Here is a 17,848-nt window from a genome sequence, read left to right as displayed (position 1 = left end):
TTCTGTGCCTCCCCATGTGCATCGATCTCAAACGAAAGAGGGAGAGAAGCGAGAGGAAGAGATAACTCGTTTCGAAAGTGAACAATAGATTGTGTATATTTGCGCGAACGAATAAAACAAGTACGATCTCTAATATACAACAAGTGTCTCATATGCGACTGTAGATAATCGAAGAATCGCAGCGCGGCTATCTTCGTCGTCCCAACGACGAACCACCGTCTTCCGTGGTTCGTTTCGTGGTTTATCGTCTAAGCAGCAGTCCCGTCGATCCTTTCCCCGTCGTTTCACAACGAAAAAACGAACGAACCCCATGGAAAACGATATCGACGCGGCGATCGAGCGGCGCTCGTCGCGGAGATCGCCGGGCCCGCCATTGCGGCGGTGTGTTGGTTAGCCACCGGTGTAGGTGCACGCGCGCCTCCTCGTAGGTGTACCGCGTCGCGGTTTGCCGTGGCGGCTTATACTGTTCTTGGCACAGTTTCTGACCATCTCCTATTGCGAGCGGACCGCGGCCGCTGGACCTAAGCGTAATTTCGTTACGCCTCGCGTGTACAGAGACGCAGCGATCGTTCCTCTCCGTCCCGTCGCCGGCGACACGCGCACGTTCACCGCTCGCCGGACAATTTTCACCGGCCGCGAGCCGTCTCTTCCGCCACCTGGGGGTGCACAGTTTCCGGTGGTCCCGTCGAAAAGTGAGTAGACCCGTTCCGAACGCGGAGACCAGGGCTTTCGCGGTTCGAACGCTCGAGTCGCGAGCTTCTCGGGTTTGCGTAAAAGTGCCAGCTTGCTTCGTAGGATCGAATGAAGTTTACTTGTTCGTTCTGTTCTTGGTTGTTTAGTTTTGTGTATTCTCGTGTTTGTTGAGAAATTGAAAGGTAGGAAGATCGCACTGTTTAGAATGGTTTTGCGCGAAAGTAGAACAGAGTTATCGAGTTTCCGAGCTGAAACGGAGGAAGCGCGATCGGATGGTGGTTCTTTTACGGTGGATATGTTGCTCGTTGAGTTGATTACTTCGCGGTGTTAACGCTAGAACTGCCATATGGGTCGAAATGGTGCATTACTAAACTCTTCTGTTATAATTATTGACGAAATAATAGATCTCTAAGGAATTTCTGAAGAGATTGTTTCACGCAAACTAAGTTTCGACCGAGTGTTGCAGGTGGAAAGATTGACTTCGAACTTTCGAAGAGGTTTTAGAAATTCTTGTTCTCCTGGGATTGATGCGGGATTGATAAGAGTATCGATAGTTGCGTCGGAGATGTATGGAATTGGCAGCGTCGGTTGGCAAAGTGATAGGGGGTGGAAATTGCGGCGCAGTAATGGGAAGCCGTGAGTCACCGTGAACGTCGCGTAAAGTGAAAGACGGTAGGAATATTTATAGAATCATTCGAAACGTTGGGTAATTGAGGAATAGTTCGCATCGGGTGCGAGGAATCATTGTAACAATCGTCGTCGCTGTCGGGAGCACTTAGTGAAATCGAATACGTTCGGTCGCGAATGTTATTTTTGGCGAATATAACCGATGAAAGCGTTGCAAAAGCAGCGAAAAATAACCGGCGTCAACGGGCGATTGTTTCTTCAACAATTGCTGCGAAAGCAAACAGGTTCACGCGTCACGCGCCTGTTTCCAACTAATGCGTAAACATTTACAATCCATCGATCATTATCGCGGAATGGAATCGTTAAGTTTTTATTTCACAATGTTTTCACGCTGAAACATTCCTCACATTCCTTTGGAAAGCTTTCAACATTCTTCGAAGTTCTCATTTCCCTCGGACGACTCGAACGTTTCGCGTAAATCTGTTGGAGATGCAATGAACTTCGAGTTAGCGGCAGGAAAGCCATTCGTTATCGTGGTAATTGACGATAATCGCCGGGAATTGTATAATCGTCTACAACGTACCATCAATTTCTTCGATTACCTCATGCTATTCCTCGCGCGCCGAAGAGTTCCACTGAAAAACTACTCTTTCGAAGATGTTTCCCCGGTGAACAACTTCGTGTATTTTACAGTAAGAAGTCGATATTCAATTTTCAGCTTGTTAACACTGTATAGGTTTGCTCGGTGCGTTAGTTTGACGGATATTGTATTTTATGAACATTATTTGTCGAAGATTTCGACCTACTTTGACATGTGAGTCCATGTTTTGATATTTTCTGATGTTTCTACATTCCAATGGAATAAATAATATTCTTTTTAGTTATACAGTTTTTTAGTTAAACAATTTTCTCAATTTTTCTTTTCTGAACTTAACTCCATCGGCTTCTGAGCGATTCATACTTTCCTCGACTTCTAACCTCTAATTCCCAAGATTCGAACAAACGAACGTCGATTTCCTAGAAACAACTAAATAAACTCCACGACGAATGCCTGTGAACTTGTTACACATTGTGTCTAGCTGAACGCGAAGATTCGCGGCGAGAGGATTTGCTCGGGGATATTTCGTCGAGGTTTGTTCCTCGTGGAAAAAACGACTGTAAAAAGCGCGCGCTACGCGGCGAGGACGCGCGATAAAAATTGCGGCGGAGTGTTTATCGTGCACGGTGCGCGCGTTATGTAAATAATTTTTCAAATTCCGTCGTCCGGGGAACGCGTGAAGATAACGCGAGCGTCCACGCCGACGAATACGTCGGGGACGAACAAACCATTTTGCAACGAGGAACATGTGAAAAACAACGATCTTCTCCTTGGAGGATGACTGAATTGAAACCTTGCAACATTCCTCGAATTGCACGCGATCGAATGGATTTTCTGTGTTCTCTTTAATTACATGATTCTTGATTTGCATCGATGACTCGTTGAATTCTTACATCTTCTTTCTGCGATTCCCAGGATTCCTATAATTCCTCTGAAACAGAGCTGGCAAATCTTTGCTTATCATAGGATAATTTTGTTCACAAAGTTCAGATGGAGAATCGAATAATTTTAGGGTAGTTTCTTTAAGATTCATTAGAATATTTAATATTACAACTGGTGCGATACTGGAGCCTACAGAGTTCAAAGGGTTAAAAGGAATAAGTAGGCGCAAGGCTGCAATGCGCTTGTAATCATCGAATGCGCCACGTTCGACGCACGCGCCACGTTTTGGTCGTCTCTGCTCTAAGAATTTCTTTTATTTCGTGTGTCGCGCGAAACGAGCTGTTCTAAATTAGTCGGGATTCTTCATGGATGCTTGTCTTTCTCGGATTGTACGCAGTTCGGCGGAATCTCGCGTTCGATAAACAGATGACGACAGCGGGATACGGGGAATAAAAGGAAAGGCCGGCGAAAACAGCCGCGTTTCTCGAATAACTGAAATCGAGACGCTCGGATACGTATCGTTCGAACTCCCGCGGATTTCTCGGGCGTTGCGACACCTCGTTGACGAGAGAAACAGATTAACTTAGTATTCTTATTTCGTTTCGAAACTAAATCCGACATTCTCGCGCGAGCTGTAGGATCCCAATAAAAAGATCGGATACATTGATCTTTATTATCTTCAGCTTCTCTCGTCTCGTTACGTTTTAATGCGCCGTTTATAATTAATGATATACAGACGTTTATCCAAACTTTTACAGCTCGTTTCGCAACTGGAATGAAACTTCTTTCTATACATTCAACATTTTATAATTATACTTTAATCGCTTCATCTCACTTCGATTCCATCCGCCATCTTGTCCTTTCAATTTCTCGAAACGAAGGTCGCCAGAGATATAGAAGAAGAGGCAATCGCTTTGTGAATCATCCCATAAATAACGCGTTCTCTAATTCCTCGATTCTTCAAAATTCAGACGAACAAACTTCGATATAAAATTCAAGCCGTTTATTTTCAAAAGGGACAGCTCCAGGATAACGAATAAATTCTCCTCGTTTCTATAACGAGTCATACCACGATGCGACTCAGTCACTTATGAGAATAAAAGGAACGATTAAAATGTTACTGTTCCTATTTATAGTACCCAAACGTTAAAAGCCCAAAAAAACTTCTAGAAATGCAATACGAGATAATGAAAAAATTCAAGTAAAAAGTTCAAGTGTCACTCAAAGTCACATCGTGTATTAGTTAATGTCTGTTTCACGTGATGTTCGAATATAAAATAAAGAAGCCGCGTTGTTTACGCGATGAAGCGTGAATTGCGACGCGAGGTGGACAATGGCGATTCGGAAACGTCCCGCGGAGATGGTCGCGCAAGAAGATGGCACGCGAGCGCGAGCCCCGCGAAAAGTAAAAGGAGGCCAGCCTCGCGTTCGCGGCTGAGCCATGACAACACGTACAAGTAGATACACACGAAGCCTTTTAGTCTTGGACGCGTGGATAACGTGGATCACGTGGATCTCGATCCGCGAGCTGCGGTTGCAGCGGCTGTTTCACTTTTCATAGACCTGTGGATCCCCATTCAGCTTGTTTCCCTGTTTCTATTTAACACTCCAGGATGATCGCGATTCATTCAGAGCGAACTGTTAACCCTTCTTCGACGAAGGTTTGAAATATACAAGACCTTCGGCAGATGAAGCTGCATCGCATATCAACTGCTTAATTAATATGCAGAAGGAAACTACACGATCTCTTGCTGTTTCAGTGATTAACACGTTTTACGCAGCTATGCTATGTCACCGGTTATTCCGTAATTAAATACGAAAGTGAAACGATCTGAATAAGGTTCAATATATCTTTATTGTATTGAATTGAAAAGAAACTTCGGGCATATCTTTTAAGGATTAAAATTGCTTCCGAAGTTTCCGGAAGCTCTCAATCGAAATTAGAAAGATTCAAATTGTTAGTTTCGTTCAATGGAAAATTTCTTCTGCCCGTTGTTCGAAGAATTAGTGTCACGGAAAGCAGCGTGTTTTCCTCGTTCCACGGTGAACGCGGAAACCGATTGCGAAAGAGGTGAGTCGCGATCGAGAATCGATATTCCGCGAGCGACGTTGCACCTGACGTGGTGGCCGCGACGGATGCTGCACACATAAAGGCCCCAGATAAAGATCTGAATCGGAAATTCCGACGGCGGCTCACCGACGAGAACTGCTACGCTCGGTTTGCGTGGGTGTCGCGTGACCTTCCGTTTGCACAGTCGTTTTGCAGTCGTTTCTTTTACTTCGACTCGTTCGCTCGCGCGTTTAATAAGATCTCAATAATTGCCTGTCGTCAAGTCGGTTTATTTCAATCGTCCCTTTACCGAGGTTCGCCGACTAACCGCTTATCTTGTGGTGCTTTTCAATCAATTAGACTCAACAGTTACGGTCACTGTTCAATATTTTAATGCGCTTCATCGAAACGAACATTTCTGTGAATTCTCCCGATCAGCCTCGTGACTCATTTTGCAACTAGAATTGCACCAGTTTCAGTCAACGTCGAATTCTCATTCATTCCGTACAATAATTTCCTTATTTCCGTCGACTCTATTACTATGCGACTACACTTTTTAATTAATAATTACTTCTTTACGTTAACCCTTTGTCGAGTCGTAACATCTTTGAGTTTTCATATCGAACGTCGAAAGCTTCAAGCAAATAATTTAATTGTTCAATTAATCGGAGATAGATACTTTCCCTGGTGTTTAAGATTTCGACGCGTAATTCAATTCTTTGTGGACAGAGTTCTCAAAAGTTTGAGAAGTTCTCTCGAAAGGGTTAATGGTTGAAGACAATTGGATGATATAGTTGGTTAATTTATTTTCTAACAGATCTATTCGTGGGACGTTTAGAGAATGAATTCCAACGTGATTCGGTACAATGACGGATTCCCGCGAGTTAGATATCTCGAGCTTCCCTTATCGCGGCCCATAAATTCGTCCGGTAACCGGATACCTTTCGTTCCATTAAGAATCGGGCAACGAAGGAATTCTAAATAAAAGGCTGGCGTGCCGTATCGATCATCCCGTATCCGTTCCACGTAAGGGCCAGCGCCCCGATCGAAGAAAACGAAGTAAGTGGCCGGTCCGCCCTTTTCCACGCTTCCGATTAACGGGGCTATTTAGGTCAAGAATAATTGAACAGACGCCGTAAACACGCGTGTCAAGTGGTTCTCTATTTTTTTCCCGCCCCAATGTTTAACGCACGTGGCTCGACTATATTTAACACGCTGCAATTCGAGGAGCGTTCTTTCGGGAGGATTAACTTACATTCTCCTTTTCTTCTTCTTCTTGACTCGAAGTCGCGGAATGATATTTTTTCGTATTACTTACTACTCTGACATTAAGCTTGAAACAATACTGCACAGTGGAACGTCGAAAGTTCTTCCAGAATCGAAAGTGACTAAGGAACTTCAGTATTCGAAGGATAGAAGATTAATAGATGGCTTTGTTATCTTTTAATTAAATATTGAACTCGGAAATATTGGACTCCAACGCTGAAACTCGTAAATATCAGTGTCTTTGTTTCAATTTTATTCGAAAGGTCATTTAACACGCATAGTTGAGCGTTAGCGTAAGCGGCCGCCATTTTGTTAACCTCAAAACTCGCGCGTGCGAGCGGCGAACTCAAGTTCGGGCGCGTGAGTCAAGATTTCTTTTTAAATCGAACTCGAAGTTCGTGTTTCTGTAAAAGGGATGACGATCCAATTGAAATTATATTAAATTGCCAAGAGTTGACGTTATGGGTTTGAAAGGCGTGTATGCGTTACGCGAGACCACACCTTTCCGATGCAACGGTAGAAATCGAAGAATGCTGTCACGTTGTCTTGCGGCCGACAATATGTCGACGCCGATCTCCGTCATCGGATGACCTAATATTGTTTTTTGTAACGCGACGAGTAATCCGAGTCAAAGTGCATTCGGATCGAGTGTTTTCCTACGGTACTCGTTCGTCCAGTCGCGCTTCCATTATGGATATTTACATAAGTACACGGCGGACTGTAGACTTTATGAGTTTATAATGAACGTTAATACACAACCTGCAGTGCGATACAATTTTTCATCGATTTCGATGCACCTTCTGTTCAATCTTCTAATAAAAGTAGTTACCATTTATGCTAATCGAATTCACGATAGAGTGGTTAAGATCAGTACGAAGGTTCGCTGTCTACTCATTAGAATTTCTTGATCGTCAATTCTAAAACCGATGCGATGTTGACCGACGCGCGGCTTCCGTTAAGATACCAGAATCGTCGCGATTTTTCCACGGTCTCGCCTTTGACACGGATCGCCGGTTCACCTAAGCTGACCCAATTCGACGTATCATCGCCGATTATAGACGGACATGCTTGCTAGCTTCGTACGCGTAGTTCTTCGTTACTAGAACAAATCTTGCTCAATTTTATTTCTGTAAGATTCACCTTTCTCATTTCTCTGACGACTGTATCGATACTTGTTCATTCATTTATAGTTCAATATGATATTCTTCATAATTCAGAGACCTGGTAAAGTCTTGCGCGAATTTTCTTTTCACCTATTTTACGCGGATATGTACACTAATTATGTTTATTAATAATTTTGTATGGTACATGTCGAAACAATCGGGTGTAATGCAACGAGACTATCGATGTCATCAGCAGTTATAAATGTCATTAGCAATTTAAGAAGAAAAACATCTCAGCGCACGTCTTTCCAGCGCAAGAGATTAAAAGTGTGACTATTTAAGGACCATTGCAGAATCACAATCTATTGTTGACTTTTCAAACAAGTTACAAGCGTCTTCATTCCTGTCTTTTTCTTTCCAAAGAAGAATCGATGCGCATGGGGAAGCGCAGAATTTCCTGTACACATTGCAAGGCCTCGTCGATGGGGTAGCAGGATAAACCACGATTTCGTAGCGCTCGTAGTGATCGTGTACGCAGAAATCGACGTGACCAGCCGGTGGCAATGTCAACCGACTGGTCCCCTTCATAGCGGACGGTGACGCGTTTCCTTTTTGCGCGAGGTGAACGAGAGAAATCGCGGGAACACACCGGGGACCGAGATGCGTTTCCTTATGGGGTCTGTCGACGACGCTCCGTGCTCGCCGTGACCGTCACGGTCACGCGTGCCGGCCAATCTCACGGCCATCTTCTTTTCCCGTTCCGTCGGACCCCATTCATCATCTTTTCTTTCGATTTGTTCATCGGCGTTCTCCTTTATGAAGATAATTAACCATAATGGTTTATCAAGCTGTACTTTGTAAAGGATCGATGGCGACGGTCATTCGATACTTGCGGTCTGAAATGAAATTGACTTTTCGAAGGTTACGCGCCGGTTACGTGAATCTGCTTGTGGTTCACTTTTCTCATTTGCGTGGTAAACGCGGAGAATATTCGTATTGCAAATTATTGAAAAGGAAATTGGCAAACATTAATATTGCGAATTATTCAGATTAGCGAATATTAATGTATCGACATGAAAAAACAAGAAACTATTAACATTGCGAATGAATTGAATGAGCAAATATCGATATTGCAAATTCATGGAGCTAGCTACCGAAATTGAACTAAAGGATCGACTATCGAATCATACTGAACATCATAATCAACAAAAATGAATTTCACAGTAAGTTCCCAGAAGTTTTTTTATCATGCTTCTCCAGCGTCGTATCCCAGTTCACAGAATTGTCGATTCCCTGCTCGTAACTCCATGCCCGGAGGTTACGAACACGATTTTCAAAATCAAGGAGAACGAACATGTGACTGGGTGTCCGACCATGATCAGCAATGTCCACTAGCCGACTGCTTCCTACGATCCAGGCCGCGCGAGCCTTGTAAGGGCCGAGGACTCGGGTGACACAACAGCCAATTGCGGAAGGTGAATTAACCGTGACTCGAATCCGCGGCGAGCCTCGCTCCAGATCTCGGCTCGCTGCTGCGGCTCTCATCTCAATTAATTACGATCCGCGCGGTTAATTGCCGGCACGGCACGCCGCGATCCATTGGATCAACGAGTCCGTTGTTCCGTTCGAACGCGATCGCGCGAAACGAAGAAATGTGACGATCGTTTCACGATATGTTCGTACGATATCGAAGAATGTATTCAATTCTAGTATTTGATTGAGAGTAAATTGTTGTCGCTGTTTGGATCGATTTGCACGGGTTGTTCGAGGGAAGTATGAGGAGTTGATAATTAGGGGATTTCAGGATCTGAACGTTTGGAGGTTTGAGAGTTTGGGAGTTTAGGAGTTTGAGAGTTTGAGAGTTTGAGAGTTTGAGAGTTTGAGAGTTTGAGAGTTTGAGAGTTTGAGAGTTTTGGAGTTTGGAAGTTTGAGAGTTTGAAAACTTAACTATGGTAATTTGATTGAAGTGCAGCTAGGATTTGTCGCGAATAATTCAACCGTCTACTATAGTAATAGAATTAATATGAACGGCGTACTGGTGTTTACTATAATCGTTTGTACTTCGAGTCCGCGAATTCTTCAATTTTCATGTTTCATCTTGAATTGTTCCGTTGCATAAATGTTTATGTCGCGAGGGTGTTCTTCGCCGTCTCGCGGCCGGATGCGGCAATCCGGAGGAATAATAAACGCAGAAGGGAAGGTCAGCGACGGGGAGGCAGAAACCGCTGATGAAGTTAAAATAGACGCCGGTCACCTATGCCAATGACCCATATTCCCTCTATTCTCGGCGTGCCGCGAATTAAATGGCGCCGCTTAATACCGCCGACACCGCGAACATGGAATCTAGTAGAATCTTCATTAACGAGACTCTCTTTTCCACTTCCATAGGAAAGATTACACGAATATTTCACCAACGTCACACTTAACTTCATCAGGACTGCAAATTACTCTTTGCTGCTATTACATCATACATAACAGTTCATCCGAAACTTCAATAGACTAATCAAAATCCTCTTTGGTTCATTCTTATTCGATTCGTTTCTGAAATGAGCAATACTTACGTTAACGCTGAGTAGAATTTAGTAGTCGTTCTTGCTTCCGACGCTGTAGAAAAGGATATTTAACACTAAAACTACCGGACGAATCAAATTAACCCACTTCAGAATGTTCGTTTCGCAAGTATTTAAATTATGAAGGCGTTCTTGCGAGAGATGTTAAATGAAATTTGTGTATTCGCGCAGATATAACAGATATAAGAATAATTTTTCTGAGCAACTCGAAGTAAGTCATTCTAATTGCTCGGTAGTTGTAGTGTTAATGGATTAATAATGATTCAATAATGAAAGTGAAATATTATTTAAGGCTGTGATGATATAAAGTGTACGATATTAAAAGTAAATACTCTCTAAAATCGTCGCTATCGGTGTAATTTAATTAGACAACGCTGCGTTGATCACGTATGTTCCGGGAACGATGAATTGTCAGCGACCAGCTCGAGCTGCGCGAACGCGAAGCGTTCTCATTTGCATGCCGAGTAATTTTTAGAAATGTCTGCACCGTGTACAACCTGAAATAAAAATGAGTAAGGTGAACGACGCGACGTCAGCGTCGACGTAATGCCGCGACATGTTAATGTAACGATTACGCCATTCAGGCGAGCCGGCGATCTTCGAGCGACGCTGTTTGCGAAAGAAACGCGAGCCACGGGAAACGACGAGGAAATAGAAAGCGAGAGAGCACACGAGAAACCATTGCGTTGACATTTACAATGTTCGCGTTTGCTTTGACAATATCCGAACAGGCACTCGCGAATAACCGTTTGTTTAGGAGAATCCGGCCCGTAAATAAATAGACAATGATCTCTCAGCGGGAAGGAGGAATCGATCGGCGATCCGTTTTAAAAATACTCGACCACGGGGCTTCTAAATCGATTCGTGATCTAAATTCTACTGACACGTGTTCTCTTTTTCTGTTTCGCTGTCCATCGGGAGATCGAGATCTAATCAATCGCTCGGACGCCGGTGCGGTTCAGTCGATTCTTCGATATTTTCTGATTTTTCTACATTTTCATGGAATAGAATAATATTCTCTTTAGTTATTCAAGAATTCACTCGTTTCTTCGTTTCTTCTAGAAACCCCTTCCTTCGATAGCATCTGAAAATATTGAAGCTAAAAAGCAACTTGAGAAACGTTAATTTTCTCGATTCTCTCGACTAAACCGCGTTGGTTTCCGAACGACTCGAATAAGTAAGATACAAGATGGTTTCAACTGAAGGTTTCCAATTTCTATCGTTTGTTTCAGAATGGAGCTGAACTCGTGTTGCAGATGCTACTCGCTGAAGGCGGGTACAATATTCACTGGAGTACTCGGCATAGTGAGTACACCGCTTTCGAAATGCATAAACACGTGTATCTAATTAATATTTCGTTCCTTGTCTTCTAATTATCGCTTTTCTGTCGCTCAGATTCTATCGATCCTCTCGTTGATCATGATCTTCACGCTGAACGTCGAATGGAAGACGATACTGATCGACGTGCTCGACCAGAGTATCGTCAAGATCATTTTCGCGATAAACCTCTGCATGACGATCTTGATCTCGACGTTACTGATCGTCGGCGCTATCAAAGTAAGAACAGACCACGGGATCAAGCACAATTTCACGCAATGCGTTGCTCGAGAAAGGAAGAACTTGAAGAATGTGTTCATTGTTACAGAAAAACACGTTCATGATGTTACCGTGGGTGGTTCTGGGCTTAATTCTAGCAATTGGGCTGCTGATCAGCGTTCTCTACACGTCCATCATGTTCTTCGTGAATCATGAAGCCATAAACGGTATTCTGTGGCTGGTAATCGGTCTCGTAACCGTTGGTGAGTGGCTCATAAAATTATTTTCTCCTGAAAATCCCTGTTCAACCTCGCCGAGCAATCATCTATCGTATTCCGATACGTTCAGTCATCTAAACATTGAAAAAGTTCCATTACTATCCACTGAATTATCTGAGATTACCATTATCTATTAATTTATGATTAAAATTCTAATGTGTCCAGGCTCTTTCAACTGTCATTGCACATCGAGTTAGTTCATTACAAATTATTTCTTAAGAATTATCACGTTACGATAAAGAGATTGTAAACTAACTGATTACTTATTCCAATGTAATTGACCTTCTTAAAGTTAACAAAATTCGTGTCTTCTTTCAGTAATTTACACGTATCTCTGGCTAGTGGTCTACAGCTACTTCCAGCAGCTGAGGTACGACAAGCTGAACGGCAGGATGGGTCCCTACGGAAGGCCGTACAATTATCGACGACCTTGAAGAGGCTCGTAAAAAAAAGCAATCGAGAAGGTTCGCTTCCCCCGACGGAGATTAGACTGTTCCCGATCCGCGAGAAAGATTACGCAACGGGAACAGTCTAATCGTTCCGCAGAGGGGTCGCTTAAACGCTGAAACCAGCGCAATCGCACCAAAGCACACGAGGCACCGCGCAGCTTCCCGTCGATGGAGGATTTATCGCGAATCGCGTAATCGTCTTTCGCAACGCGACGCTAATCGCAGAACATTAGATTAGGAATGTATTTATGGCACCGAGAGATTACGCTCCCGAACGATCATCGGGATCCCCGAACTTTCGCGATGATCTCTCGCGTTTCAGCGAACTCTAATCGCCACGAGTCTCAGATTCGAACGTTCAGAAACCATTTAATCAGATACTTGTATTGATTTCTATGATTTAGATGTTCTCACCATGCAAAGCTTTTCAGTGAAGAATATTCTGATCGAACGATTCTAGTAGATCGTGAACCTTTACTGTTTTCAAGGGAACAAAAAGCAAGACTGCGAAGAGCTATAATCTGTTTCTCGAATAGTTGAAGCTCGGTAAGACAGAACTCTCGATACGAGTAAATGAAGCTTTGATTTCATACTTCAATCGATTTTACATGATAAGATTGCCATTTCTGCAGTGAGGATCGTCCGACGATCCTTCGAAATAGTCAATGAAAACTAAGATTCCCGATCACACGGTAACCTAAAAATTACTATGCTAGTTCAACTGGATACTCGTAATTGTTCAACGATATTTTATAACGGGAGAATGTACAATACGATTGTTTACGAGTAGATCGAGCGTGAATGACAATTCGAAAGTATTCCGCGTTTGACCCATGATACGACACTGCCGTCCGACTTCGTTTCGGCGGGCGCGGCGTCAAAATGGCGGCTCCGCGGCGATCCTCCACGGTACGGGAATAGATTCCGTTTTCAAGGATAACGAAAATGTTAAGCGTATGCAAAAATATACGCGTTACCTCACCGGCCGAGAACCAGTCTCTCCTACGCAAGGTTAACGACTGACTTATTTATTTCGCTCCGTCATTTCCCGCCCCCACTTTTACACGCTCGCGTGCACGCGTCGACGGCCGTGTAACGCGGCGCGTGTTTACACAACGCGACCTGTAATTTGTCGTTACACCGCGCGTCTTTTTGGTTTCTTCTGCGCTCGCGCCCCGATGAATAAATCTTTTCCAACGCTCGCGCTGCCTTCAGACTCAAGCGATTTCATTTCGAAACTTTCCGTTGCAATTAGTCACCCTCGATTTAGGGAACAGAGATTCTTTCTCAGAGAAGGTGGAATTCTCCTTGGGAATCTTTTGAAACCGGGATACGTATTTTAATCGGCGGAGTGTTGGAAAAGACGATGCGAGGATGTGAAACGATATTTTTCAGACGGAGTTCGGTTTTCAGTTGGCAATCGGAACCAGATATTTTTTCATCCACGGCGGTGTTCTTTCATTTGTAGAACGGAGAATAAACTTTTATACTCGTGTTTCTATTTCAATGTGTTCAACACAGTTTCTTCTGTACTCAATCGTCGACACTCGAAGGGCACACGTAGATGCACTGCAAGCAGAGAATTTATTCGTCAACGTACGAATACATTTTATTTATGAAGATAGCGAGGAAAACGATATATGCGTATAATATTTATTTTTTAATAACGGCTCTTCCGAGATATTCCAAGTCTGATATGAAGTTAATGATATTCAAAGATACCAATAAACGACAGTACAAACGTAAACGTTGAAATTTATTCTTATATTCACTTGTGTCAACGGAAAGTTAAAGTCGCAGAAGAGGAAGGCGTTCTCAAAAATAAACATGCGATGGTTTATTGAAGAGTATAGTTTAAGAAATTAATTAAACGCGTGTTCTACGTTCTCACGAATGAACAACGAAAGAGTTGCCGCGGCAAGACCAGTTGCATGGCTGTCGCAGCCGAAGTCTGTGGGAGTCGACGCTCTTCGAACCATGCGGGGCTGACTCTTGATCAAGTTGTTCCTATAAAGAGAATTCACGATCAGTCTCTGATTCGTTCTCGACAAAATAGTAAACTATAGAATCGTTATATTCACCCGAAGGAACTGAAGCAACCGCTGGGATGGGCCCAGCGCAGCACTAGTCGTTCAAGATGGCTGCCAGTGAACTCGAGGAAGCCTTCCATACCGCAGAGAAGAACTTGGAATTTGGAAAATGGAACAAACAATTCGTGAAATGCGAAATGATCTTATCGTAAACATAAATTTCTATCCTTTCTTCCTTTTACCTTGCTCCATGATTAAATCCGGAGTTTGATAAGGGAATCCCGCTGCTTCGATGTCAATCAAGTCTTGCAGAATGGAGGAACAGTAGAACGCTATCAAATCGGATGATCGTACCGGCAAACCGTCCTCGGATTTCAGCTGAAATGGATAACAAAATAGATGTAGTAAAAATGATTGTTAAAAGCGCCGATCAAAGTTAAATTAATACTTTGGAGACGGAAATGAAATAGTTAATGTTTCAAACCGTTTTGGCCACTCGAACGATCAGTAATCTGTGTGTCAGAGGGTATCCTCTGGTTAAGTCGCGCCTCATTAATATCTCGTTACACGTGTCAGGCATTCGATAGATAGAATTCAATCCATTGTTAACAATTTCTCCGAGACACCGATCGCTTTCCTCTTCCTTGGGCGTCCCTTGCATCGTCAAATCGCGGATATCTCGGTAAGTTAAGTCAGGAGTTGGCCTGCCTCTTCTCAGGCCGCCATCTTGCCAACGTATCGGTCGCAGCCACAGAAGAGGATCGTTCAACGTGTTGTGTACTGTAATCGGAACATTTATTTCATTGAAAATCAGCGACGAATCGATAACTACAGAATAATTTCACTTACGTAATAGAACATCTTTGTTCTCTGGGACGAGGCTGTTAATTAGGTAGCGTCGAATCGAATCGCACAGCCTCAGAATCCTCGTTAACGCTTTCCAATGTTTGTCTTCGAGGTGTCGAGCATTCTTGTGCATTAGAGTGGCAGCTACGTTGGCTGTTGCAACAAATAATGTCGTTACATCTATTAATCTACTGTTCCATTGGCAACGAAACGTAAGTCGAAGAGAAAAACTCCTCCCTACGCTTCGAAATCGAAAATTGAAATACACTTCCAATCTTTTGAAGCAAGCAAGAGATATCGTTGAATATTCTTCGCTCGATATCTTTAAACTAAAATTAGTATTCGAGCACGAGGTGAGAAATTTTATCTACGTTACCTTCGACGATAGTTACAGAAAAGGTGGCGTCGGCGTTCATTTGTCCTGGTCTGTCGTGAATGTAATCGACCACTTTAGTCAACGCTGCCAGATTTTCTTCTGCAATAATCGTTACATCAAAAGTCGACAGCTGATAATTCAGTTACGAAGGAACTTAAATACGAATACTGAAATTCTTATTTGCCAAGCCTTACCAAAATTGTCGGAGACAATTGTTCCACAGACCCATGGCGTGAATCCACAGAGAAACACGATCGTCCAAGTGCTCATCAGCCCTCGAAGTCCTTCCATTCGACTTGCGAGCGATCCTGAGGAACATCCCGCGTTTCCCGGCGACTTTATAGCGGCAGCCCCACCGCACGTGGCACGGGAACTTCACGAAATTGATAGGGAAAACAGCGTCTGTTCGTCACGAGCGCCGGAAACGCGACCGCCTGTTTTTCTTCATGAGGATCGACGTATTAAATCCTGGGCTATCTGTCTCTCGAGGCTCGGCGAGTCTCTCGGATCGAGCGATCCACTTGTGGGAGCTTTGATTAACTTCCGAGGGGAAATCATTCTTTAAAGTCCTGACACTTTAAAGACTCATTGCAAGAACGTTTCAGAATGGCGAACAACGAAATATGTGTTTATTAAAAAAGTTTATTAGATATCCTCAATTTACGGACACGGAGATTAAACGTTTTACAATAAAATTATCGATTAATCGAATAAAATGTGCGCTGAGAAATGTGTTAACGATTCTGTCGGATGTGTTTTCTAATTGATCATAGAGTTTGGAACGCGTTGTTGATCGATTTAGAAGCAATCTGGATGAAAAGGGTTCATGTACTCCCCGGAAATGCAGCCGTTCAGTCCGTGGCTCAGTTTCACGCATTTTCCTATTCTCTTCCTTGTCTGAAACCGGAATTATTTTAATGAAATATTCCGTCGGCTGTCATCGGCGAACTGAACCGAAGGTAATCTCTGTCTTTCTTTTCTTTTCACTTTACGCGAAATCTCTGCACTGGTTAATTGAAAACATTCTTATCGGAGTTAGAAGATTAAGATTGTAATGAAATACATCGGTGAATCTTACGACTTGATACTCTATCTCGCACAGCTGATTTCCGACATCCTCCGAACTCTCCTGCATCGATTTCATCTACAATTCGATAAAGGCGTGAGCTGTAGAAGTGTACGACGAGAAATTTGACAATTTTCATTTAATCCTTTACCACGGTCGGGAAATTATGCGTCATAATCATCGAACTCGGAGCGTTGTTCATCAGTTCGTTCGATTCCACTGTTCTCGCGGCGAGGATGGTCTTCAGTTCCAAGAGGACAATTAAAATGACGAAGCGAAGGAAGTTCGATGTCCTGCGCAGGAAATTCGAATTAAATTCTCTTAGAAAATCTCACTTGAGTCGAAGCAATGAAAGGTTTGCTTCAGCAAATTCACTGCGTATCGATTTAAACGGCAACATTTGAAAGTTTATAGAATGTTACTCACATGCTACTCTCTTGTTCGATATTCCGATCTGCCAGGACGATGACTAGAGACTTTGGGAAAGGATATTGTACTGTCGATGCTTCGGCTAGAGTGATCTTTTATATTAGTCGGGAAGCCAACGAATTACTCCTTGATTGAGAAAGGGTTTCATCCCTCTAGAGAAGGGTTGGAATCATTTTCGAAACACATCGGTTGCGACACGTTTCAATCGGAAGGAACACGAGTAATATTCGTGACATTAAAACGATAGAACATTTTATTTGTTTATTTGTTTACTATTTTACTAATAAGTAGATAATGACGTCCTTCTGTATACAATTAATTCTAAAGTTCTTAACCGGAATATAAAAATTCAAGACACTCTTTAATTATTCGTCACAATTACACGAAGAAAAATGATACTAAAACATTATTATAAATATTCGATCGAAAATGCATTCTAAAAAAATTCGTTCATTGCGCCCGTGGCGTCATCTATAGAAAACTAGGTGAACAGTATCGTAGATGATATTTATCTAATGTGTATCAACGGATTTTCGAATGGTTATGAACGAAAATTATCTAACTTCCAGTGTGAAAGCTTATTTCATTAAGAAGATGAACTTCTTGTAACTCTGTAGCTTTGTATGTAGCCTTGAAACCTTCGACAGACGAAGCGAAATTATATACCAATTACTTAAATAATAGAAATAAATAAATAAATAAATAAATAAAAACAGAAACTAGGTGTCGACTTAGTCTTCGAAACATCGACATTTCATCTCATCGAAATGTCGACATTCGTTCGCAAAGGGTTAGACGCAAATAACGTCAATGGCCGACCTATATTCTTAGTATTACAAATAAAAACAATATAATAATATCATTCTGGAAATATAGGAGCTTGATCGAACTCCCGAGTAATCGACTAATTAATAAAAAAAAAAAGAATTATTTTTGTGGTACATCACCGATTCCAAAATAAGCGTCTGCGTATTAATGGCGCCAGATCACGGCACGTGCACGTTCAGCTCGTGGATTTCGAGTAACATTGCGAATGAAAGATTACTCTT

The 17,848-nt window shown here is 42.7% G+C and overlaps 3 protein-coding genes across 5 annotated transcripts; 1 reads left to right on the top strand and 2 right to left on the bottom strand.

Moving 5' to 3' along the window:
* The first annotated feature begins 456 nt into the window (after positions 1-456).
* Positions 457-13,799, top strand: LOC116425124 (uncharacterized). Of its 3 annotated transcripts, none has more exons than XM_031972364.2 (5): positions 457-692; positions 11,022-11,094; positions 11,185-11,346; positions 11,435-11,588; positions 11,922-13,799. In XM_031972364.2, exons 2-5 carry the CDS (start codon positions 11,023-11,025, stop codon positions 12,035-12,037), a joined length of 504 nt encoding a protein of 167 aa, XP_031828224.1. In that variant the 5' UTR covers positions 457-692; position 11,022; the 3' UTR covers positions 12,038-13,799. The 3 variants fall into 3 exon arrangements, with proteins under 3 accessions (XP_031828224.1, XP_031828225.1, XP_031828226.1); XM_031972365.2 differs by lacking the exon at positions 457-692 and adding an exon at positions 743-875; XM_031972366.2 differs by lacking the exon at positions 457-692 and adding an exon at positions 8,536-8,694.
* Positions 13,548-15,703, bottom strand: LOC116425122 (UPF0764 protein C16orf89 homolog). The gene is made up of 7 exons (XM_031972360.2): positions 15,499-15,703; positions 15,305-15,403; positions 14,932-15,081; positions 14,567-14,862; positions 14,325-14,460; positions 14,134-14,236; positions 13,548-14,059 (listed from the first exon to the last, which is right to left on the bottom strand). The coding sequence occupies exons 1-7, from the start codon at positions 15,593-15,595 to the stop codon at positions 13,915-13,917; spliced, it is 1,026 nt and encodes a 341-aa protein (XP_031828220.1). The 5' UTR covers positions 15,596-15,703; the 3' UTR covers positions 13,548-13,914.
* A 251-nt stretch (positions 15,704-15,954) lies between these two features.
* LOC116425126 (uncharacterized) lies at positions 15,955-17,801 on the bottom strand. Its single transcript, XM_031972367.2, has 5 exons — positions 17,747-17,801; positions 16,797-17,437; positions 16,522-16,663; positions 16,383-16,448; positions 15,955-16,201 (listed from the first exon to the last, which is right to left on the bottom strand). Coding segments are annotated over exons 2-5 (309 nt in total). The 5' UTR covers positions 16,799-17,437; positions 17,747-17,801; the 3' UTR covers positions 15,955-16,102.
* Between the last annotated feature and the right edge of the window lie 47 nt (positions 17,802-17,848).

This window comes from Nomia melanderi, chromosome 7, assembly GCF_051020985.1.
Source record: "Nomia melanderi isolate GNS246 chromosome 7, iyNomMela1, whole genome shotgun sequence".
Lineage (NCBI taxonomy): Eukaryota > Metazoa > Arthropoda > Insecta > Hymenoptera > Halictidae > Nomia > Nomia melanderi.
The sequence above is the reverse complement of the archived record's forward strand: the minus strand, read 5'-3'. Positions and strand labels throughout refer to the sequence as shown.